The following is a 21,350-nucleotide window of genomic DNA, read 5'->3' on the forward strand; positions in this document are numbered from 1 at the left end:
TTTATTAAGCTGACTGCAACAAAATAAACGTGGAATACGCACATTCGTACACGAGCTGCTGCAAACACAACTGATGCCCAGGCACTCAACAGTAAGCAGACTGGCTAACGATTTTAAAGGATTTAAAAGCCAGCCTCTAACCTGAGCCTACGGAAGCGAACTTTTACACATTTTTTCGCTGATGGACACATCTTGGCCTGTTTATCGTCATGCCACAGTATTTCAATTGGATTCGAAAAAACTGTCAGAGGTTGTTTTTTTTTTTCTCTCCTTTTGTAAGCCATCGAGAAGTTGACTTGCTGGTGTCTTTTGGATCATTAAACTGCTGCAGAACCCGAGTGCACTCCAGCTAGAGGTCATGAACTAATGGCTGAAAAGGATTTTCTGATAAGAATAATTCATGGTTCCATCAATCACAGCAAGTTGTCCAGGTCCCAAATCAGCTAAGTAGTCCCAGAACATCACACCACCACCATTTTTGATTATTGGTATGATGTTGATTTTCTGAAATGCTGTGTTGCACTCACCCCAGATGTAACGAGATGCACATCTTCCAAAACGTTCAACTTTCATTTTGTCTGTCCTTGTCATTTTTTTTATCAGTGGGGAAGTTATGTACAAAAGTACGAATTTTAGAAGAGGGAAAATACTTTTTCACAGCACTGTCTATTGCAACACAGTTTTTAACCATAAATGAACAAAATAAACTAATTACAATTAGGTCGACCTGACGTCATACCAAAAAAAAAAAAAACATTTTTGAGCCTCTTTAAACTTAAAAAAAAAAAAAAAAAAACATTTTTTTTTTTTTTTTAAGTTTAAAGAGGCTCAATATGACCTACAGCTTAACAGGAGGGTTAAAGGACAAAAATGGCCCTCATTAAAAGTTGCAATTTTCCTGTTAACAGTGTTAAAATTACTGGAATTTCAAGTAACTATAAAAAGTGGCCATATGGTATTATAATGTCACGTCAGCAGGAGAAAAAAATTGACTGTCCTCATACCATGTGTTGAATCACATCATGTGGCTCATAAAGCAGTTTTTCTGCTGAATTTGTTAGCAAGTTCAGCAACAGCATGTTTAGCACCTGAAAAAGTGAAAATGCAATCTGACGATTTTTTTTTTGCCATCTCAGCATCCTCATTTTAAAAAAAAACAACCTTTTTTTTTTTTTTTTTTTAGTACATAATGATAACTCTCCTTTTTAAAAGCATGTGGATTTGTGAGTGGCGTGGATAGAATCGGGTGTCATAAATCCTGCTGGATTGCTTAATATTATAGCACGACAGATGATGTCCTATCTGAAGGCGAGAGGAATAATAGCCTTTCCTCTCTTGATAAAAAACTAATTTTAATGCCACAACCCGAATGGATTTATCTCCAGGTGTGATGAGGGCATTTAATGAAATGAATTACACAGGCTTCTTCCGTTGGTTTATTAAAATAGTTTATGAAAGGAGAGGGCTGTGTTTTGTCACATCCCCCTCCCGACTTGGATTGCCTCTTTGTCATCCTGGCAGTCTCACCGGCGTTTTCGTATGGCATGAATACCTGCAGGGCCCCACCTGATCGGATTGGGAATCAAACAGTAGTACAATCATTTGTTTGAACAGAGGGGCTCTTGTTTTCATGCCTTGGAAGCTAACGTTTAAATTGAACGTTTTTTTTCTCTGCTTTTATGCATAGTTTATCTTCTCTGGATGGAATATTTCAACTTCCGACTATCACGTCTCACCTGTTTTCTGAAGCTGAGCCATGATTGGTTGTTACCTGAGCCTTGAGTAACTGTGATGTCATTTTCAGTTGACAGCAAGTGGCAAAATGGCCGCCCCCTGACATGGACAAAAACAGGCTTAACTCATATTCCACAAACGCTATATTAATAAGAATGCCGTGTTTTGACTAGCGGCGGTGCATAGAACATATTATTGTTAAGAACATTTTCGGGTTGACTTCCAATTTAACTCCGCAACGTACCCTTCTGGAGAGGCTCCAAACGACGTTGCGTTTTAATTACGTCTGAGAGAAATTTCCATAAGACGTGGCGTGTCCTCGAGTGGGATCAGCGGGCTGCTCGCTGGGCCTCGGCCCGACTCCGCAGAGTGAGCGATGATTATATTCGCAGCTGTTGTCGAGCTATGATGAATAGATGCAGCTTCTCACCAATAACGCTCCAAACAAAATGAAACGAAGTCGTGAATAAATGTATTGAACGTCGCTTCTGCGCCTGGTCAGCAGTCTGCTCATGGTGGGGGGTGTGGGGCAATAACAGGGGGTTGGTGATGTGACACGAAATTTAAGCACTCAGCAGCTCCACAATAGCCCATTAGTCTTCATTTTGGGCAGGACATACAACAGGGCCCTTTGGTCTCAACGAGCAAACGAAAATGTATTGGAGTGGCCGGTTGGGGCTAATTGAAAGAAATTGTCTGTCCGTTTGCTTTGTGTTAGTGAGGCGGTTGTGATGATCTGGGACCTGAGCTAACTCTTTGCCCCGCGTTCGTCACCCCGGCCGAATTTGGTTTGATCCGCGGGCATCCGCCGCCAAGCGTCTGTGAAAATTACTTAAGGGGAAATTATTTTAGGCAGAATTTATGAGATGTGTTCTTGATGACGCTGGTGCAGCCACGTTGCTATTTGCGCAGCTACTCTTGGTTTGTAGTACGCTCATAGTGACTGATTGCACATTGTTATACAGCAATGATTCTCAAAGTGTAGTGATAAGCAGAGCTGGGCATTTTAGTAAAAAAATCCCTGTCTGTTTATTGCCTTCTGTCTGCAGCGTGGGTACCCTTCCGCCGTCTGTCTATCCACCTTTTTATCAAGCCAGACCAAATAGTAATCGCCTATTGGTCGGGCCGACTATCATTTTAAAGGGGCTTCCGTTCGCATTTCCCTCAACAAACTTCACCGCCGCCCCCCGCCCCGCTGAGCGAAATTTGAAATGAAAGACTCACCGTGGCAAGGAAGCCTCACCGCAAACCGACTTAATGATTCTCCTTTTAGGACCCAGAAGCTGTCAAAATGCCTCACCCCGGCCAACGGGAAACGGGTGCCTCACTGCGGCCACAGACGAAATATGATTACATAAACGGAAAAAATGTGCTTCCGCCAATGCTTAGTCTGTCTGTTTTTTTTAAGTTTCCCGTCTATTGTTTATCGCCTACAAAAAGGGCGTCCGTCATAGTCGGATGGACGGACCGGTCCGTCACTTAGGTGGAATGCCCAACTCTGGTGATAAGCAAAAGAATCACTGCCTAAATACAGGTCAGTTGTATTTACATAGAAAGTATAATTCATTAGCATTTAATCTTTTGGATCTGTGTTTTGTTTGAAAATAATAGGTTGTAAATAGGTGAATGATGGAAAAGTTGTCCCCCCCAAAAAAAAATGCAAGTAGTGGCCAGCTCACTAATGTTTGATCACGAATAGGCGGGCGTTCATTTGAGTTGAGTTGTTGTGCTAACGTCAATTATTGATTTGGTTCATAGTGAAGCAGTGGTTAGCTTGCCTCCTCAGTCAGGAATTCCATGTTTCAATCTTAGGAACATCTCTATGTGGAGTAAATGTGATTGTTTGTCTGTATTCTACCGTTTGTTATATTATATTGCTAAACTAACTTTGACTTATATGAGTCAAAGTTAGACTATACTAGTACTCCTACATCAAACTCTATACAATACTATGACATAGTTACCGAAAAAAAAAAAAACCTACCACTTCTTCTCCATCCTCCCTGCTCCATTATAATTGCTCACATTATCAGGTGAGCGTCTGAATCCTGAAGAATGATGAGGAGGAGGGCGACAAGCAGAATAAATAAATATTCTCGGGCGGAAGTTGATTGGCATCAGTGTTTTTCAAATAATACGATGCAGCTGTTGATAGTGAGGGATGGGGGAGTGCGTCTGCAGGTTTACTTTCCTGGCGGCCCCCGTGGCGGCGCGTCAGTCGTGATGAAGGCAGGCAGCTGACAGGTGCTCCAAGGATGACGCCGACGCCACCGCCAAGCGCACCTGCTAAACTTAACTCTGGAAGAGAGCAAAGAGAGGGAAAAACTACGAGTGTGACAGTTGGAAGAGGAGCCCAAAAAATAAAAAGAAGATAAGAGTGTTAAAGCGTAAAAGTGAGCAGTCAAGACTTGGAAGGATGGCTGAATCCTTTGCCGACTTCTTCCCTCCACTTTGCTTCGCCAGTGTTAGGCTAGCATCTTCGTCCACTAACGATAAAGACTTGAACATAACAAATTTGGGAGATGAAATGAGATAAAAATGTGATAATATTTCCGAGTAGTGTTGTTACTATACCCAAATTTGGACTTTGATACTATACTTGGATAAAGTATCTCGATACCATGGCAAACATATCTGTAAAAATCTGTATTCTTTATTATTCCGAGGCTGAAAAACATTTTATTTTGAAAGGTGGCAGGATTCCGTTACATCCATCTATGACTGACTCTTAACGCATGTCACCTTGTCTCCGTCGCGTAATGCTAATATTAAATGCACATGCTAGCAAATGAGTAAAATAAACAGACGTATTTGGAAAGTTTTGAACGACGATACCTTTGCACTCTTGAACAAAAATGAACTGTCGTATAAATGACCGAGGCAAGGACAAAACATCTGAGCGACACGATTGCCTCATACATCACCAGCCAAACTGGCTACTAAGTTTTTTTCAACACCCGCCAAAATGAATTTTAACCTGTATTTTGCGGCTTGCCGGGTGTTAATTTAGAATCATGGCGGTAACCCGCAGTGAACGTACCTACAACTCGCGCGCAACCCACAGGCGTTTTTTTTTTTAAATGTGTTGCAGTTTCACTCTTAAGTCGGGGGGGGGGCGTCGCTACGGCTGATACTGACGAGGACACCGCAATGCGGAATTTCCTCTGCCTTTTATGGCCAATTACGGTCGGCGTTTTTACTGCCGAGCAATGATCAAAACAACTTGCGACAATAATGGATATTTGCCTGTTACAAGAAAGGGAACTAGACGATGCATTTAATTGTGTTGCGAAATCAATCAGGAAAGTGGCGGCGAAAGTGATATGTGCGTGCGTGGGTTTCTTTCACACACACACATAAGTGACATGACACCCACGCCGCTGCCAAACTAGTTTGCTTCGCAGCAGCAACAAGTTGCGTGGTGGATCCTCTCCTCTGTGGTGACCAATAAATTGCCCTCTCGGATTTAAACATATTCTACTTCACGACGGCGCCGTCATGAAGTCAGAGAGTGTTTCCAATAGGAGAGTTTCTGCAAGCGATTTACTGCTATTTTGGCGGACTTCTTTACAAGTTACGACATGAGGTCAATGGAGGAAGCCTTGATAAATAAAGTGCATTTACTGTATTAACACGGAAAGGTGCTTCTTGTCTCCTCTTGATTTTCCTTTTTTTTTAATGAGTAAATACTGGGCTATCTTTTGTAACAATGAAATATACATTTCTTTAAATCAGTAGGAAAAGCCTCACTTTACTTCCTGTTCGGCTGTACATCAGACTTTCCAAATATGGGTTGCTGTTGCGCTTATGATAAAGAGGTTGTCTGAACGCGGCGATTGAACGGATTACATTCGGCAAGCGAGGTACCGGCTACGTGTATCTCGCGCATGCACTTTGACGAAAATAAGATTGAGGGGAAAAAAAAAACGCTGAGTAGTGTTGCCTACCAAATTTACTTTCAAAATGGGAGGGAAAAAATCAGAGCATAATAAAAAAAAAATGAAGTTCAACACAGGACGTTTTAACGCAGTTTTTGTTGAATTTAATGGCAATCCCACACACACACAAAGCAAAAACAGCAACACCAGCACAAATGCACAGAAGAACGAGCATATTTTATGACCGTATATGCTGATTTATTTTATATGCGCCCATGTGTATAATGTGGCTCTTTGCAGTAATACTTTAAAAATGGTGGCCCCAATTTTAATAAAAGAATGTTTTAATGTGATAATACTAATTCGTGTTAGAACTCTTAACTTAAAGTATATGTCCCCTGTAAAAGTTGAATTTGCAGAATACATGCACGTCATGGCGCATGGTCAGGATGGTACCACATCTGCCTCAATTTAAGATAGGAAAACCCCTGTAATGGGTCAATTTGACCCACGAGATGTTCGAAGGATCAGCCCATTTCATCAGTTGTTGCTACATGTTGTTTAGGCTTGTATGTTGTTTTTTTACTAGGTGCATTGGTCCCAAAACATAATGGGAAGATTCTTTCCCAGCAAATTTGTATTTCACCCAACTTCAACATTTGATGGGTCGCCTGAGCTAGTGCAATGTATTGTATCTGAACGTGTATGTGTGCGTGGGTGCGTGCGTGCGTGCGCGCGTGTGTAAATAATTCAGTGAGAAAAAAGTTATAAGGCGAAGTAAGTGCATAGTTGTGTGTGTGCCCAGACATCAACTCAGGTTCATGGGAAAGGAGAGCCATGGCAGCTGTGCGACACAAATGGATACAAACTGAACACGCACGCACACACCCCCGCACACACACACACACATGAGAGAAGAAGGGAAAGTGTAGGCCTCATTAGCCACAAGGAGGATAAGGAACTGCCATCGCCTCTCCATCCCCTGCATGTCCCCTATGGCGAGGAACAAATTGGTGACAGCGCTCCCAGCCAGCCAGCCGCTACCTGCCACGTGCGCCCGGCTCTTGGTCACGCCGCTCTCTGCCGTCCACACCGCCCCAATTTGCATATACGCGCGTGTGAAAATGACAAAAACACACACACGCAGCGGCTACAACAACTCGTGATACACAGCTCAATGAAGAGGCATGCCCTGGCCCCTCCCCGGTCTCAAGAGTTCAAGGGGGTGCGCAAATGTGTGCTTCCGGACTACAGCGTCAGCATTAGCGCCATCTCACGTACGCGCACACACACGGTGAATGTACTGGTGAGTGCTGACAAGTGCTGATGTATGCAGCGCTACTTAAACATATGGGAAGCGTAAGTGATTTTCTTGTCCTCATAATTTCCCCTTTTTGCAATTTCTCATTAACATCTGGGCAAAAGTCTACTGGAGGAAATCCACACTCTGCACTTAAAAAACAAGTTTCAGTGGCAGTCAAGTAAACTATTCGGAATTCGGCATTTGCAAATTTGCCTCATTGCAGATTTTTGGAGGCAGAACCAATTCCGTTATTTGTTGAAAATCTCACAGTTCTCTGTTTTTACGCTCTGGTCAGATCTGTCTAATTAGAAAAAAATATATATTGCTTTGTCACCATCTTGTGGCATCTCTAGTCAATTGGAAATATTTTCATCTGCTGCAAGATTTTCACAATTTACAGAAAGCTGTTTTTGGCTAAGGGCCAGCCCTCCCGCAAATAGCAAAAAAAAAAAAAAAAAAAAGTAATTGGCGGCCCCTGTGAAACATAGAATTAGAATTGCCTTTACAGTGGTGCCATGAGATACGTGTCCAATGAGCTCTTTGCACAAAATCTCCCATGCTCACAAATGGCTTTGTCTTTTCTGGTTATGAAAAATGGCGTCATTCTACATAGAGTTTTGACAGGACTTTCACAGATGTACAATGTCTTTGTAAGACCTCCTCCAGAGCACCGAGCAGCAAAAAGAACCTTAAACAGGGAAGTCAACACAAACATTTTTTTTTCAAGAATAAGTTCTATGCAGGCCCACGAGTTGAAACAAGGCAATATGATTAATATGAAATATGAGTTAAGCAGCAAAATCCACCCGTTTTTAGCCATCTCAGGGGACGGCTCTAGTGGGATTGCATATAAGATATTCTTATGTTGTTGTGATGTTTGGGTTGACTTCCACTTGAACGATATGCATCCTCTTAACTTCAGATATTATGAGTCAGTATTCTTTCTAACATTTTGGTTGTATATGGGGATGGTCTAAAACGCTTTACGTAAGAAAGCGCAATATCACACAACGCCCGAAAATACTGTCGTCAATCTTCACCCAAATTTATCTGGACACCTCAGCTCCTTCCATTTATTATGCGTTCTAATATTTTCAAAGATGGAAGTAGGGCTGCATGATATTGGAAAAATATGTGATATGCAATATGGGTGTTGAAAATTCTGGGTTTTTGAGGCAGAGGTGGCATGTATTCTGTAAATTCAATTTACTCGCTTTCTTTTACATGGAAGATACTTTAAGTTAAGAGTTCCAATAAGAATGACTATTATCATGATCTGTTTTCTTAAGCTGAGCCGTGATTGGTCGTTACCTGTGCCCTGAGTAGTTGTGATGTCATTTTCAGTTGACAGACATGACAAAATGGCCGCCCTGTGAGATGGCTAAAAACGGGTGGATTTTGTTGCTTAACTCATTCCACAATATATTAATCAGAATGCAGTATTTCTACTAGTGGGCCTGCTGGGAACATATTGTTGAAAAAAATATGTTTGGGTTGATACACTGTTATAATGAGGATCAAATTGACCTGCTTTAAAGTTTAAAAATCAAAGAAAACATCTAAAACATGTAACAAAAAATTAGTTGGTAAAAAAGAAAAAATGTCTGTTGGCCTCGTTTTTATACATTTTTAAATGAATGGTAAATAAACATGCTGTGGTGTGGGTCACATGCGCATTGAATATTCTAAAAATATTAAGAAAAGGAGAAAACTTGTGCTGGCCTTGTTTTATCTTTATGTCTTTTAATGTTGATTTTCAAGTTTTTTTTTTTTATTTATGTTCATTTTATTTTTTATTATGTATTTATTTTCAGTGGGTCACTTTGACCCATTTTCAGTACAGTTTTTGTAAGACAAAGGAGCAACCCTAACAGAATGGTTAAAACAAAAATACTGTAGTTACAAGTAGCGTTTTGGTATGAAAATTCTTCAATTTGTTTTTGAATCATTGAACATACTCCCATATCAAATTGACCCAGAAATATTTTTATGTTTATCTGATTTTTTGCACGTGTTGTTGTATCGCACCTTTGCTGTGAATCATTTCATCTTCTTTGGTCAATTTGTTGTTTATTTCGACGAGTTCTTGAATGACAAGATGTTAAGTTGGTGTTGAGAATGGCTACAATTGCATTTGTAGTCCAGGATTACCACCGTGTGGTTAAAAATAGAAACTGCAGCCCGAGGAATTCATTGCTGCAATTTGGGGAAAAAAGAAAAACTCTGCTTCATTTTGGTCGTCATTAGCTTTATTATATTATTATACGCTTAAGAAATGCAGTCCACAGGTTTATATATCATGACGAATTTAAGTAATAAAGCCACGGTTTTATATGCATTGCTGTTGAAATGATTTACAGTATAACTTACTGTTTACGCCACACTTGATTGGTAGAGTTTAGTAAACCATGGAGAATGCTTAAATATTGCAAGTCAAAGTGTGTAGTAAGTTAAAAACTAACTGAAGTTGATAAATAAAATGTCTTTTCATGGTTCATTTTCCCTTATGTTTGTGTAAGATTAATCTATAAAACCCAACTATTTGTGCATAATGAATGTGATACTATTGTAATGCAGATTCATTGACTTACAAGTAGTTCAATGGGCCTTTCGTCATGCCCCTTGGGGGGTCTTCATAGTTTTTACCGGCACTAAGCAACTTTGAGGAGGATGGGAGCAACCCTGGCACACAAAAAAAATACAAATGTTCTGAATTGCTTTACGGCATGCTCACTTTCGCTATAAGGACGGAAGTCGATTCGAACGTCTACGCGCTATTACTAGTGTCATGGAAGAAGCCCCCTAAAAAAACAAAGTATTGTTTGAACAAAATTCGATTCATTACCTCATCGCTATTCATCTTTCACACAGTCACTGGAAATAGAAATGTAATTCAGTCCAAATTGCAGGCCAGCGAGAGCTCAGGATTTCACGACACTATGCGCTGGAGCGCATGGGAAATGTGGTTGACTTTTGTCAAAACACTACCGCTTTTGTCCACATGGCGCCGCCATAATCAACAAAAACTGACATCTGACACAGTGTTGCTTTAAATCCCATTCACATCCGCCTCACAGTTCGGAGGTCGTGGGTTCAATCCCGGCTCCGGCCTCCCTGTGTGGAGTTTGCATGTTCTCCCCGTGCCTGCGTGGGTTTTCTCCGGGTACTCCGGTTTCCTCCCACATTCCAAAAACATGCATGGTGGGTTGATTGGACACTCTAAATTGCCCCTAAGTGTGATTGTGAGTGCGGATGTTTGTTTGTCTCTGTGTGCCCAGCGATTGGTTGGCAACCAATTCAGGGTGTCCCCCGCCCGAAGACAGCTGGGATAGGCTCCAGCACGCCCCACGAGCCTTGTGAGGATAAGCGGTATCGATAATGGATGTAAATGTCAGCTTTACAGATGCCATGTCTGCTCTGCCCTGTGTTAATTATATCTACCATCACACGGTAGTATCATAGGTGGTGCTTCCAGGTGGCGACATTAACCCTTTACTATTATTTTTAAGGCATCTATTGAGGTGTGATGTTTATGCATTCAAATGGGTTGATTGCGGTATGCTGTCAATTTGAGGGGAAGGAAACAAATAGATGATATCCTGTCTTTTAAAATTACGTTTTCCGTATTAGTCCACACTTTTTTTCCATTTCTGCCAGTGCTGCACCTTTCTTCCAGCTTCCCGGTTTAACAGTCACGCGTGCAGAGAGCTGTAAACCGTAAGATGACCTCAAAGCTGCTAAAATAGTCTGCAAAGATCATTCACTAATATTAGGCTTTAAGTGAACAGTACGAACAGATGACATCATTGGTCAGAATCTCAATGATTTATTGTGTGGCATCAAATGCAAGAAAACCAAATATAAATACACTCCCAAAAACAGTTTCATTCAGAACATGCACGGGAGAAAGAAAATGGGACCAAACAGAGTCAAGAGAACATTTTCAAGGCTGATTTTTTTACAGAGAATTTGAAGAATTTTTGACGCTGTTGAGAGAAAAAAAAAACTTGTTTTTGGAGGAAAGAAAAGTAACAACACATTTTTTAGAGAAAACTTTTTATAGGATGAAAAGACCAAGTTGTATTCAGAGGGAAAAGTTTTGTTTTTAGAGAAATTTAAATTTGTAATTTTAAAGAAAAAGTGGATTTAAAAAAGTACTTTTGAAAATGAATAGGAAAAAAAATTCTTTTAGTAGGCAAAAGGTGGATTTATTTTAGAGCAATAAATGCTTTTTTATAGGGGGAAGCGGATTATACAGAATTTTAAAAAAATAAGAGTAGAATGTTAGGAAACAGGAGAGTTAAAAATGGTAGATTTTATTAGCCTCGAAGTCAAGACTCACTGACATACTAGCTAATGAGTCTTGATGTCACATCAAGCGCATTTCTGAGGCGGGGTACACCTGAGCAGACTGACAGTGGAAAGACTCAATCAAAGAAGAGTGGCCTTGATGTTGGAAAAGCGACTTGTGGAAGTCATGGGATGCAAGGCGAACTCGTGTTCTTTTGAAATAAATTCTTCCAGTGCCGTCAGCTGCCGGGGTTTCTGGTCATTTCAAACTGAGATCAATGCTGAAAGAAAAAATTCGTCTCGCCCGCGCAGCATTTTAAATCTTATGAGGATGACTTCCACAGCCCAAGGGTGACGTTTGTTCACGAAGAATACGTCACAGCAAATAAATAAATTTGATTGCACGGTTCATTTTGAACCAAGCCGCGGTTGAAGGCAGGCTGTCCAGACAGATTTCTTTCATGCAGAAAGGAAGTGCCTTATGCTGACTTTTATTTCAATGGGAAATTTTTTTAAATTCTCATAATTTAAAAAAAGTGTATTTTTCACTGAGATTCTTTTAAAGTATTTTTTTAATAGAAATAAATTGGATACAAAGACTAACATGCGACGGGAGGAAATGTAATAGAGTGAAAGAGAGAAAATGGAAGGTCATTTGAGTCATTACAGAAAGTGTCTGACCTGACGAAACTTCACAGATTTGAGGAACAAACAAAAAAAAAGCTAAAAAGTAAAAGATCCCTGATCGCAACTACACTGACATCCGTCACATCTTTTTTTTCCCCCTTCAGTATTGTTTCTGTAAACTCAGGTCACAGCAGTCCAAAAAGTTTGAAGTTCTCCCCCTCCGCCCAAAGCAATATGGCGGCCAACAGTCACATGACATTGATTAGGGCGCGGACGTCGGCGGCTTGAAGAGACCCGTCCTCCGGAAGTGGCGCACGATGAATGGCACAGACACCAGCGTGATGCTGATGCGTACGGGCGCAAACAGTTTGTGGACGGCGTAGGCCAGGACGAACGTGCTGGTCCCTGCCGCCATCTTGGAGCGAATGATGGCCTCGCTGAAGCCCAGCTTGCTCAGCACGGCCACCATGTCGATCCCGCTGGAGAGATGAAGGCACACAGCTGGTTACATGTACGTCGCACTTTGGCCCTACCATTTTCCAAGCTACCATCTACCGTATTTTCCGGACTATAAGTTGCTCCGAGTACAAGTCGCACCATCCATAAAATGCATAATAAAGTGGAAAAAAACATATATAAATCGCACTGGATTATAAGTCGCATTTTGGGAGGAAATTGTGCGCTTAGTACACATCATTTCCACGAGCTACGATGCTACATGTAGCATACAAGAAAGTTACGGTAAAATAACTTTAAACTCACCAAAACGATTGTAGATCGCTTAAATAAGTATTTTATTCATCCCCGACCATGTAGACTGTTTGCAAGTCTTCAAAAGTATTTATGTATTTGGTCGTAGTTATGTCCTCTCCTCTCTGCTGAGTGTGCTCCTCCTTACGTGTGTGGCTGCATGATGCAATACCCCAGCCAGAGGCAGGCAACTGCCCGTTTGTGGTTCGTTCTTATTTAACCATCGTCTGTAAGTAACTTAGACAATTGTGTGTAATGACATTTATATACGAGCTAAATTGTGGATGATTGTAGGTTGTTGACTCAACATACTAATCGCTATCGATAATGCTAATCGCGATCGCTAATCGTTAGCATGAGCTCATCTTGTTCATTTCTATGAAAATACATGTGTATGTAATGCATAGATTGATAGTATTTTCTGCTTCTTGTGCAGTTTCACAATATAAACAGGCAACTTCGCTGCACACCTGGAGTTTGTTTGTGAATGTTTAGCTGTTTGGATAAGCTGGCTTCCTCGACTAGCAAGGCCTGTTAGTTTAACAAAACATTAGACTTTAACCGTTTAAATTATTCATGCATTTTAATAGCTTTTAGGATGTAGCTTATGTTTCTTTATGTTGGTTACAATAACATGTGAAATGATATAGAAGTAATTGTCATGGCTTGTTAGTGCTGACTTGTATTTATGATGTTTTGTCTCCCTCTGCAGGCGCTTTAGCGCTAAAGCGCCTGCAGAGGGAGGCAAAACATAAGTCACAAGTCAGCACTAACAATCCATGACAGTAATGTGTTAATAATTTCACACATAAGTCGATCCAGAGTATAAGTCGCACCCCCGGCCTAACTATGAAAAAAAGTGTGATTTATAGTCCGGAAAATAAGGTAATCCATCTATCCATTCTTTTTGTAATGTTTGACATAAGACACATTGTACATTGATTCCGCACTGTTGGAAGTCTTAACACACAGCACTCACCTGCCCATGTGCGTTGAAAGCAGTTGGAGTGTCCACAAATGCTTTATACATTACACATCTAATTCTGTATTTTCTGAGGAAAATCTTGTTTGAAACGAAAATTTTGATTTCCCCCTCCACCCCAAAAAGATTTATTCAAATGTATATTTTGTAGATTAGACATTGAAAGCAGTTGTTGCCACCCATAAGTATTTTATAGATCACACCAGCTGTCATCATGCATCTAATTGACTGGGGGATGCCTTGTCGTTATAGTTAGAGAATAAAATATGTTTTTCTGAGAGAGAACTTTTGAGTCGGGAAAATAGGATTTTTAAGAGGTAAAAAGTATATTTTATTTAGTGTAAAAAGTGGGGGTTTTTTTTGTGTTTTATTTTTGTTTTTAATGTTTCCCACCCCACCCCTAGGAAAACGGTGGATTTTTATTCTTTTCCTAATGATCTGATTGCAGGATGTTTTGGAGAAAAATTAAAGTTATTTTATTTATTTACAAAAAGTTCTTTGAGAGGAATCCTGATTTTTTGGGGGGGTTAGCTGACGCATTGAATCGCTGTATGAAAGGAGCACAGTTGCGGCAATATCCTGTTTCAGTGGGTTGTTTAAAAGGCAGTTCAGTTGTGTCCATTTGCAGAATTGCTGCGCGAAAGGGGTGAGTGCCTCCTCACCGTTATCAAACTGACTGCACTCAGCCAGCTTTAATCAGCCAAGTACAAGGCAGCAAAGTGTTGAGCGTGATAATGCTACACGGTTGCGGGCGACAGTGTCTTTTCCATGGGAGGCTTATTATCAGCTGTGTGACAAAGGCCGCGGGCTCCCCTGCTAATCTGCTGCAAATCTCTTCGCTGTGATGGCTGCTGGCACGCCGCCTAACTTTCACACTCAACACACGCTGAAAGGCTTTACTGTTTTGCACTGCTGTTATTCAATTAAAAAACTTCAGTGCAAAGCTTTTAGTAGGTTCCGCACGTGTCCTCTTAAGTCTGAAACAAAGTCGGATTTCATGATACACTGTCCTGTTGAGAACTACAGCAGTTGAGAACTACAGCTTTAGGACGTTTTTAATGTTGCTGTTTTTAAAGGCAACACGAGTTTTATGCATGTTTCCACTTCCCACAGAACTTTGTACTTCCTGCTGTCATATGCTGTATTAACAACTCAAAGTATGTTTGAGCCATTTGCTTTGGAAGGATTCATTCTCTCCTTGTAGCAAGCAAACTACACAAAACACTGCTTCATTTAAAAAGCGCTTTAAAGACTTTTTTTTTCCCAAAATGCAAGCCAAGCACTTGTCTAACCTTGTAAGTGCAAAATGACAAATTAAAGATTTTGATACCATTACACCATGAGAATAGTCATGAAAGAGGAAGTTAAGTCAAACATTTTCTTTGTAATATGATCTATGCACCCCCACTAGTCTTAACATGGTATTCTGATTATTTTTTTGTGTAATCACAAATTAAATCAAATGCATTTTTAACTCATTTAATCCCAAAGACATATTCATGTCTTTTCACAGTCCAGCCATTCCATCCCAGAAACCTATTTATATTTTTTTCAAGCGTTAGGGTAAGAGAGGGTCTGAAAATGTCTGGTATTGAATGAGTCAGGAGGGGGTAATTTTTATTTTATTTTACAAAAAGGGGGATTTTTTTAGACTAAAAGTGCATTCATATATATATGTTTTTAAAGGCACACGTTAATTTCTTGTGAGAAGCATTATTCTTTTAACAGTGTCATGAGAATTTTTTTCAAAGCTAGTTGTTTTGTAAATAATACATACACACACATATACATACATACATACACACATATACATATATATATATATACACACATATATATATACACAAACACACATATATATATACACAAACACATATATATATATATACAAACACATATATATATATATATATATATATATATATATAATTTTTGTTTTAAGAAAAGATGTATTTTTCAAGAATAGTTTTTTTTTCTAGACAGAAAATTTGTATTTTTTGGGGGGGAGAGAAGCTTTTATGTTTAGGGAAAAATTTGAGGACAATATTTGAGAAAGTTATACATTCTTTGAGGGATAGACTTGGGAGTGTTACAAAACTAAATATGTTAATAGCGCCAATAAAGTAGTAATATTACAAGCGTGGACATATTAGATGAGGACTGTTAAGGATGTTAGATTGCAGTATTACCTTACAATAAACCATGAAATGTTTTGTCACTCTCAATCGTCTGTAGGTGTGAATGTGAGTTTGAATGGTTGTCTTTGTGCCCTGCAATTGACTGGCGAGCATTTAGGGGTGTACCCTGCTTCTCTTGCAAAAACATCTGCTGTTTTGTCACATCAACGCCATCATCAGTATATTTAAAAGGAGTAAGAAGTACGTATGAATATAATGCGTGTTTCTGAGAAATTGTTGGAAGATGCTGAAAGTTACTTTGTCACCTGGATATGAGAAGGTAGAACATTCCCAGAGATATGAGGGAGATCCCCACGTGGAAGGAGACCCCCACAGCTCCGTACTCCTTGAAGACCTTTTTAAGTTGCTGGGTCTTGTTGGGCTTATCTCCCTCCGACTCAGGTACCCCGGGAGATTTCCCTCCAGGTGGAGGAGTTAGTGGGGCTTCCTTTAGATTGCGCTCGTCCTGGATGGGATGAAATGAAACACAATAAGTACAATGCACACTCAAAACTGCAACACAATCTGTTCAGTGATGCGAGTTATGTAAACAAAACGCAGCCGTGTACGCTCTGAGTTATGTTACATGAATCTTCCGATTCAAAAAAAAAAATCGAATTTATGTGAATTGTAGCACACGTTAATTATGGACACTTTCAACGTATTTAGCGGCCTCAAGTCCCTTGTGTGGCTTTCATTCAATCTCCGGGCGAGACGGCTCACGTATGCCAATTGTGACGTGCCGTCGTCTGGTGTGGAGCGGGTACGTGTTGTGGAGACCTCCGCTTTGACGGACTTCCATCCCTTGCCTCGGACAACACACATTAGAGATAAATTACCCTCCAAATTTAAGCAACTCATTATGCACAGAAAAAGAACCTAATAAGGTCATTATTTTATTTGTTACTTGGCTTTTAATACCTGTGTTGCCTTTATTGAGAGTGTTCCTGTATTTCTGACTTGATAAGCGAACGAATCACTGTCATTTGGCAGAATCAAATTTCAAATGCTATAAGAAATATGACACTGTCAAATTAGTAAGCAGACCGTGTACCGTGAACTTTCCAGCACTACAGTGAGGCTTACTGCAGTGCTGTGAGCTTTCCCACGATATTGCAATAAATATCATACAGTGACAGCAGTACAATGATAAAAGCAAACTGTGAGCTTTTGATATTGTTTCAGCAGGTTTGTCTGATGAAAATATAATTTCGGCCCGCGAGAGGATCGTTAGGAAAGCCTTGGCCCACCGCCAAACCAAGTTGCTGATTTCTATTTTACACAAAGTGTGCAATACAGTGAGTGTGTGAGGGTTCGTTTGAATGCGGTGATGGAGCGAATTACATTCGCTCATCAAGGGACCAAGTGCCTGCATACCACGCGCATGCACTTCGGCGCAAATGACTTGGAAGGGAGAAAAAAAAGTTGAGTAATGTTGGCCTATCAAATACCTAATGGCATTCTGCCTGGGCTTCATTAGGACCTTTCAAGGCTTCAATCTTCAGCGGCACTTGAGTTCCTTCCATTTTAACACCAGGAATGAACTTCTCAAACACAGGTTGTTCACTTAAAGGCCAGGCAGAAAAATACACATTGTTGTTTCCAAAATTTATGATGCACTCGAATCATCTTGCGAACGCGAGTTTGTCAAAACATGCAAACGAGTGTTAGGGAGGGAGAGGCTGCGAGGGAGCAGTGTAGGTGTGCATGCATATCTATGCTGTGGCTCTTTTGCAGTAACAGTTCACATTGTGGCTCTTTGCCTTTGAGTGGTTGGCCACCCGTTTTAGGGAATAAAATCTTCCTCGTTTGTGATGATGCTACGGTATTTTAATGTTGGTCATGATGGTGGCACTTTGAGAGCTAAATATTTTGTATTTTTAATATTTTATTAGGAGAGTCTTGGTGCGAAAACCACTGGTATAGTGCGTATTGGTGAGCTTGGCGGCCCTGTCGACAAACCACTATTGAGAGAAAGCCGGCGTAGGCGAGGGAGCGGGCATTCTGCTTTTCAGAGAGGCCACTGAGGCCAGACTCAAAGTAAAGGGGGGCGGGCAGCGGCATTGGGAGGGTCATGTGAGCAGGCGGCCACGGCGGATATATGGGAGGAGGAACACTGGGACCTCTGTGACTGATAACAGCGCCTCACAAACATAAGTCGAGTCAGAGGGACACACACATACTCGCTTGCACACCTCCACCCTGAGGCAGACAACCTTCTGCCAGTTGCCTAACATTTGCTTTATCTTGTTTTTATTCATTGTTCTGAAATTGTTGTTGTTAATTGAATTAATACAAGGTGTTTTGTTTGTTAATTACTCAAGTTCAGTACACCATTTTTTGAATCGTCGACAGTTAAGTTTTAATTATTTACAGAGGGAATGTAATTTTTAAATAGTAACTGTTTTAAGAGGTTAAAAAAAGTCAAAGTCAAATTGACCCATTTTACAGTAGGAAAAAAGCCTTAGGTTGCTGTTAGTCAGTGACTTAGTTCGTCAGCTTGTTAATCAGCTAGCTCGACTTTTACTTGGCCAGCGAATGAGTAATTTTGTTTATGATTATGCATTTCCGCGTGCATTAATGGACATAACACACAAGCCTCCGCCTGAGGAGATTGTGAAGGGTCAAGACTCAGAGGAAGTACAGATCATCCCTTGCGCAGGTCAGCCCGCCTCTGGCTCGCTAAAAATACTCAGCAAGGTGTTTTTAATGTCACCTGCGGGGCGTGTCTCCTCCCCAACTGTAAATAACTTGTTGTCCCCGAAATGGTGAAACCAAAAAAAACGTGTCTGCCTTTCCAATTTATACTTTTTGTATAAATTGTGGAATAACATGCCGGTGTGCAGCTTGTTTGCCATTTCTAGTCGACCCCTTGCAAATTTTTGCACTGCATTATGGCATTGTATTTCTTTTTGTCCTCCTCATTGTTCAGTGTGTCGATTGTCCAGCAGTGATATGCACACATGACGTCTCATTGGACCCAACATGGATGTACCAGTGTATTGAAAATGTTGTGTAGAAAATGTAGTGAAATATATCGATACAGAGGTGTATTTTTTCAGCTCTTATGTGTTATTCCAAGCTAAACTAATCACTTATTACCAATCAAGCTGCAATTGTAAAATGAATGAAGGTTACTTTAAAAGTTGCTATTCGTCAGTCAGCTACATTACCGAGCTAGCTCGTTAGGTCACTTGTTAATTAATTTAGACAGCATTTTTTTATGGATTAACATGCAGTGGGTCACACTGACCCTTGAACATTTTTGGTGCACCAAAGACATAAACATAACAGGAAGATACCTATCATTAAAAATGCTGTCAACTACATTATTTAAAAAAAAACCCCAGTAATTTCTTAAATACTCGATATAATTTATAATAATTTATTTTTAAAATGTCATTTTAAACGGGTTTCCAAGCCCTTTCCATTGTTCCATTGGAATTGTTTTGTTTGCGCTGGGGTTGGACCCAAGCAATGGTTCACTCTACTCCTTAACACTCAAAAACAGTGCATTATGAAACGTTTAGTGGTGTGCAACTGTCTTTTCTACTCGTTTAAAGTTATGTCAAGATTATGACACAAAAAAAAACAGGAAGAAAAGGAAACGGGACTTCTTCAATCTGTGTTCCATTTAGTGGAATACATTGGCAGGTGTGACGTGAAAACACCTGCCGGTTGATGAGCAGTGCGCATGTGCGGCACAGAGACGTTTTAATGACGTAAAGTGAAGGTACAGTACTCTCTCACTGTACTCTGACACCCTCCCCTTCTTCCTCCTTGGGTGCACCATTACGCAGCAGCATGGTGGTTACAATACCTCCGTCTTGTTCTTGTCGTCCATGTCGGCTGTCTTCTTTGGGGCAGCCGCCGCGGAAGATAGCCCGCGGTTATTAATTGAAAACAAAAGCACCGGCTCCGCCAGGCCGCCGCGGCGCCTCAAGTGTCCCCAGTCTGTGATTAGCAAACCGTGGTGGTGGTACGGCTCGGGTCGTCGTCCCGCGAAGTGTGCGAGCTTCGAGACCATACAGCGGGTCCGGTCCCGGTAAAAGCCCCTCGTTAACGTCAAAGGGCTGGAGTGTGAGTGGCGTAGCACACGCGCCGTCGTCCTCGTAGCACGACTCAGAAACATGGCTGTCGTGCCGCCCTCAAAGCGAGTTTAGCGTAGTCCAAAATGTTTACGTTAGTAGCGCGAGATAACAAAAAGTGAAGGTCCAAACATGCTGACGGTTGACCCCCCCCCGCCCACCACCACCTTCTGCTGACTGGTTGCCTCCACCCCACCAGCAGAGAGCTTGCTGACAGGCAGGCCGCGCAACCGCAGACTGGCCTGGAGGAAGCTCCCGTCAAAAGAACAAAGCACGCGGTGTGAGACGTATGTAACATGCGTTGTTAACAGCGGCCTCTAGGAGGCGCCGCTGCATTTCGCGTCACATAAAGCACTAGTACAACTTCACAGATTAGAATAAGCGATTTGCAGATCTCATTTGCGCATGCGTGAGAATCAAGTGACAAAAAGAGAAGTGTACTTTGTGCCATGTCTAACTGCTCTAATGAAATTTATAAGCTTGAATGTTGATTTAAAAAAAACAACACACCACTGCAAAGTTCCAGGTTCATCCAAAAACAGGTTGTAAACAGAGGCGTTGGTAGACCCCTGCACGTGCCCCAGTATAACACGCGTGTGCGTGTGTGTGTGTGTGTGTGGGGGGGGGGGGGGTCATTTAGAACCCCCTTCCAGCCACTTGATCCATCTGTAACACCAGTTTGAATACCGCATCTATATGTGGAGTATAACTATGTTATAAGCTGAATACTGATCTACAACAATGCCCATACATACACCAGTTCAAAACGAAATATATAATATATAAAGATGAAGAGGGGCTGATAGAGTTGTAGAATTATTATGATATTATTACATATATATACATATGATATATTATTATTATATATATATATATATATTATGATCATTACTGTCTGGTTGTATTATCATTACTGCTATTATTACTATCGTTCTTGTGTCATTATGTAAACCCATTTACCTATATTTCTAATAGGTGAACCAATCCGTATTAACAGAATCCAGTACAATTGAATAGTGAACTACACTTAACAGCATTTAATAATATAGTAATCGGTAGTGGATATGGAAGTGTATTGCCTGTAGGTTCTATTATATATAATACTATTTCTTGTTATAGAATTAGCGGAAAATTGGAAAAGTATTGTAATATCTTGTTGATAAAATGGAGATAAAAGGGGTAGGAATATAAAAGTATACATATACCGTACTTCTTCCTACTCCTTTTCGAACATGTAATATATGTCTTTTTGTATGCACTTAAATTACACTTTTTTTTTTCTTATTTTATTTTTATTTATTATTTTCTTGTATGTTCGAAATAAAGCAAAAAAAAACAAAAACTTTTTTTTCACTTTATTATTTTTACACAAAGTACAACAAAACATTTTCTGAAAAATTAATGAAAAATCTCTTTTTCAATATTGGTCTGCCTCACATCACTTTTTTTGTATTCATGCATTCTTAAAAGTAGACATATTATGCACTTTTACAATTTCTAGCTTGTCAAAATAGCACACAA

The 21,350-nt window shown here is 40.4% G+C and overlaps 1 protein-coding gene and 1 long non-coding RNA gene across 2 annotated transcripts in view; one reads left to right on the forward strand and one right to left on the reverse strand.

Annotated features, from left to right (window-relative positions):
• Positions 1–21,350, forward strand: part of LOC147141856 (uncharacterized) — a 77,177-nt gene that overhangs the window by 17,762 nt on the left and 38,065 nt on the right. The gene's annotated exons all lie outside the window — the stretch shown is intronic.
• Positions 10,726–20,059, reverse strand: mims2 (mitochondrial inner membrane scaffold 2). The gene is made up of 3 exons (XM_086041723.1): positions 19,562–20,059; positions 16,008–16,207; positions 10,726–12,311 (listed from the first exon to the last, which is right to left on the reverse strand). The coding sequence occupies exons 1-3, from the start codon at positions 19,871–19,873 to the stop codon at positions 12,095–12,097; spliced, it is 729 nt and encodes a 242-aa protein (XP_085897849.1). The 5' UTR covers positions 19,874–20,059; the 3' UTR covers positions 10,726–12,094.

Source organism: Filicampus tigris, chromosome 9, assembly GCF_054856515.1.
Source record: "Filicampus tigris isolate MCC_2025a chromosome 9, RoL_Ftig_1.0, whole genome shotgun sequence".
Lineage (NCBI taxonomy): Eukaryota > Metazoa > Chordata > Actinopteri > Syngnathiformes > Syngnathidae > Filicampus > Filicampus tigris.

Coding starts and splice junctions, on each gene's coding strand:
- mims2 (XM_086041723.1), bottom strand. CDS start 19,873: ATGTTTCTGAGTCGTGCTACGAGGACGACGGCGCGTGTGCTACGCCAC. Junction 16,208..19,561: donor ACGACAAGAACAAGACGGAG/GTATTGTAACCA, acceptor CATCCCATCCAG/GACGAGCGCAATCTAAAGGA. Junction 12,312..16,007: donor TTCTACCTTCTCATATCCAG/GTGACAAAGTAA, acceptor TCATCTCTCCAG/CGGGATCGACATGGTGGCCG.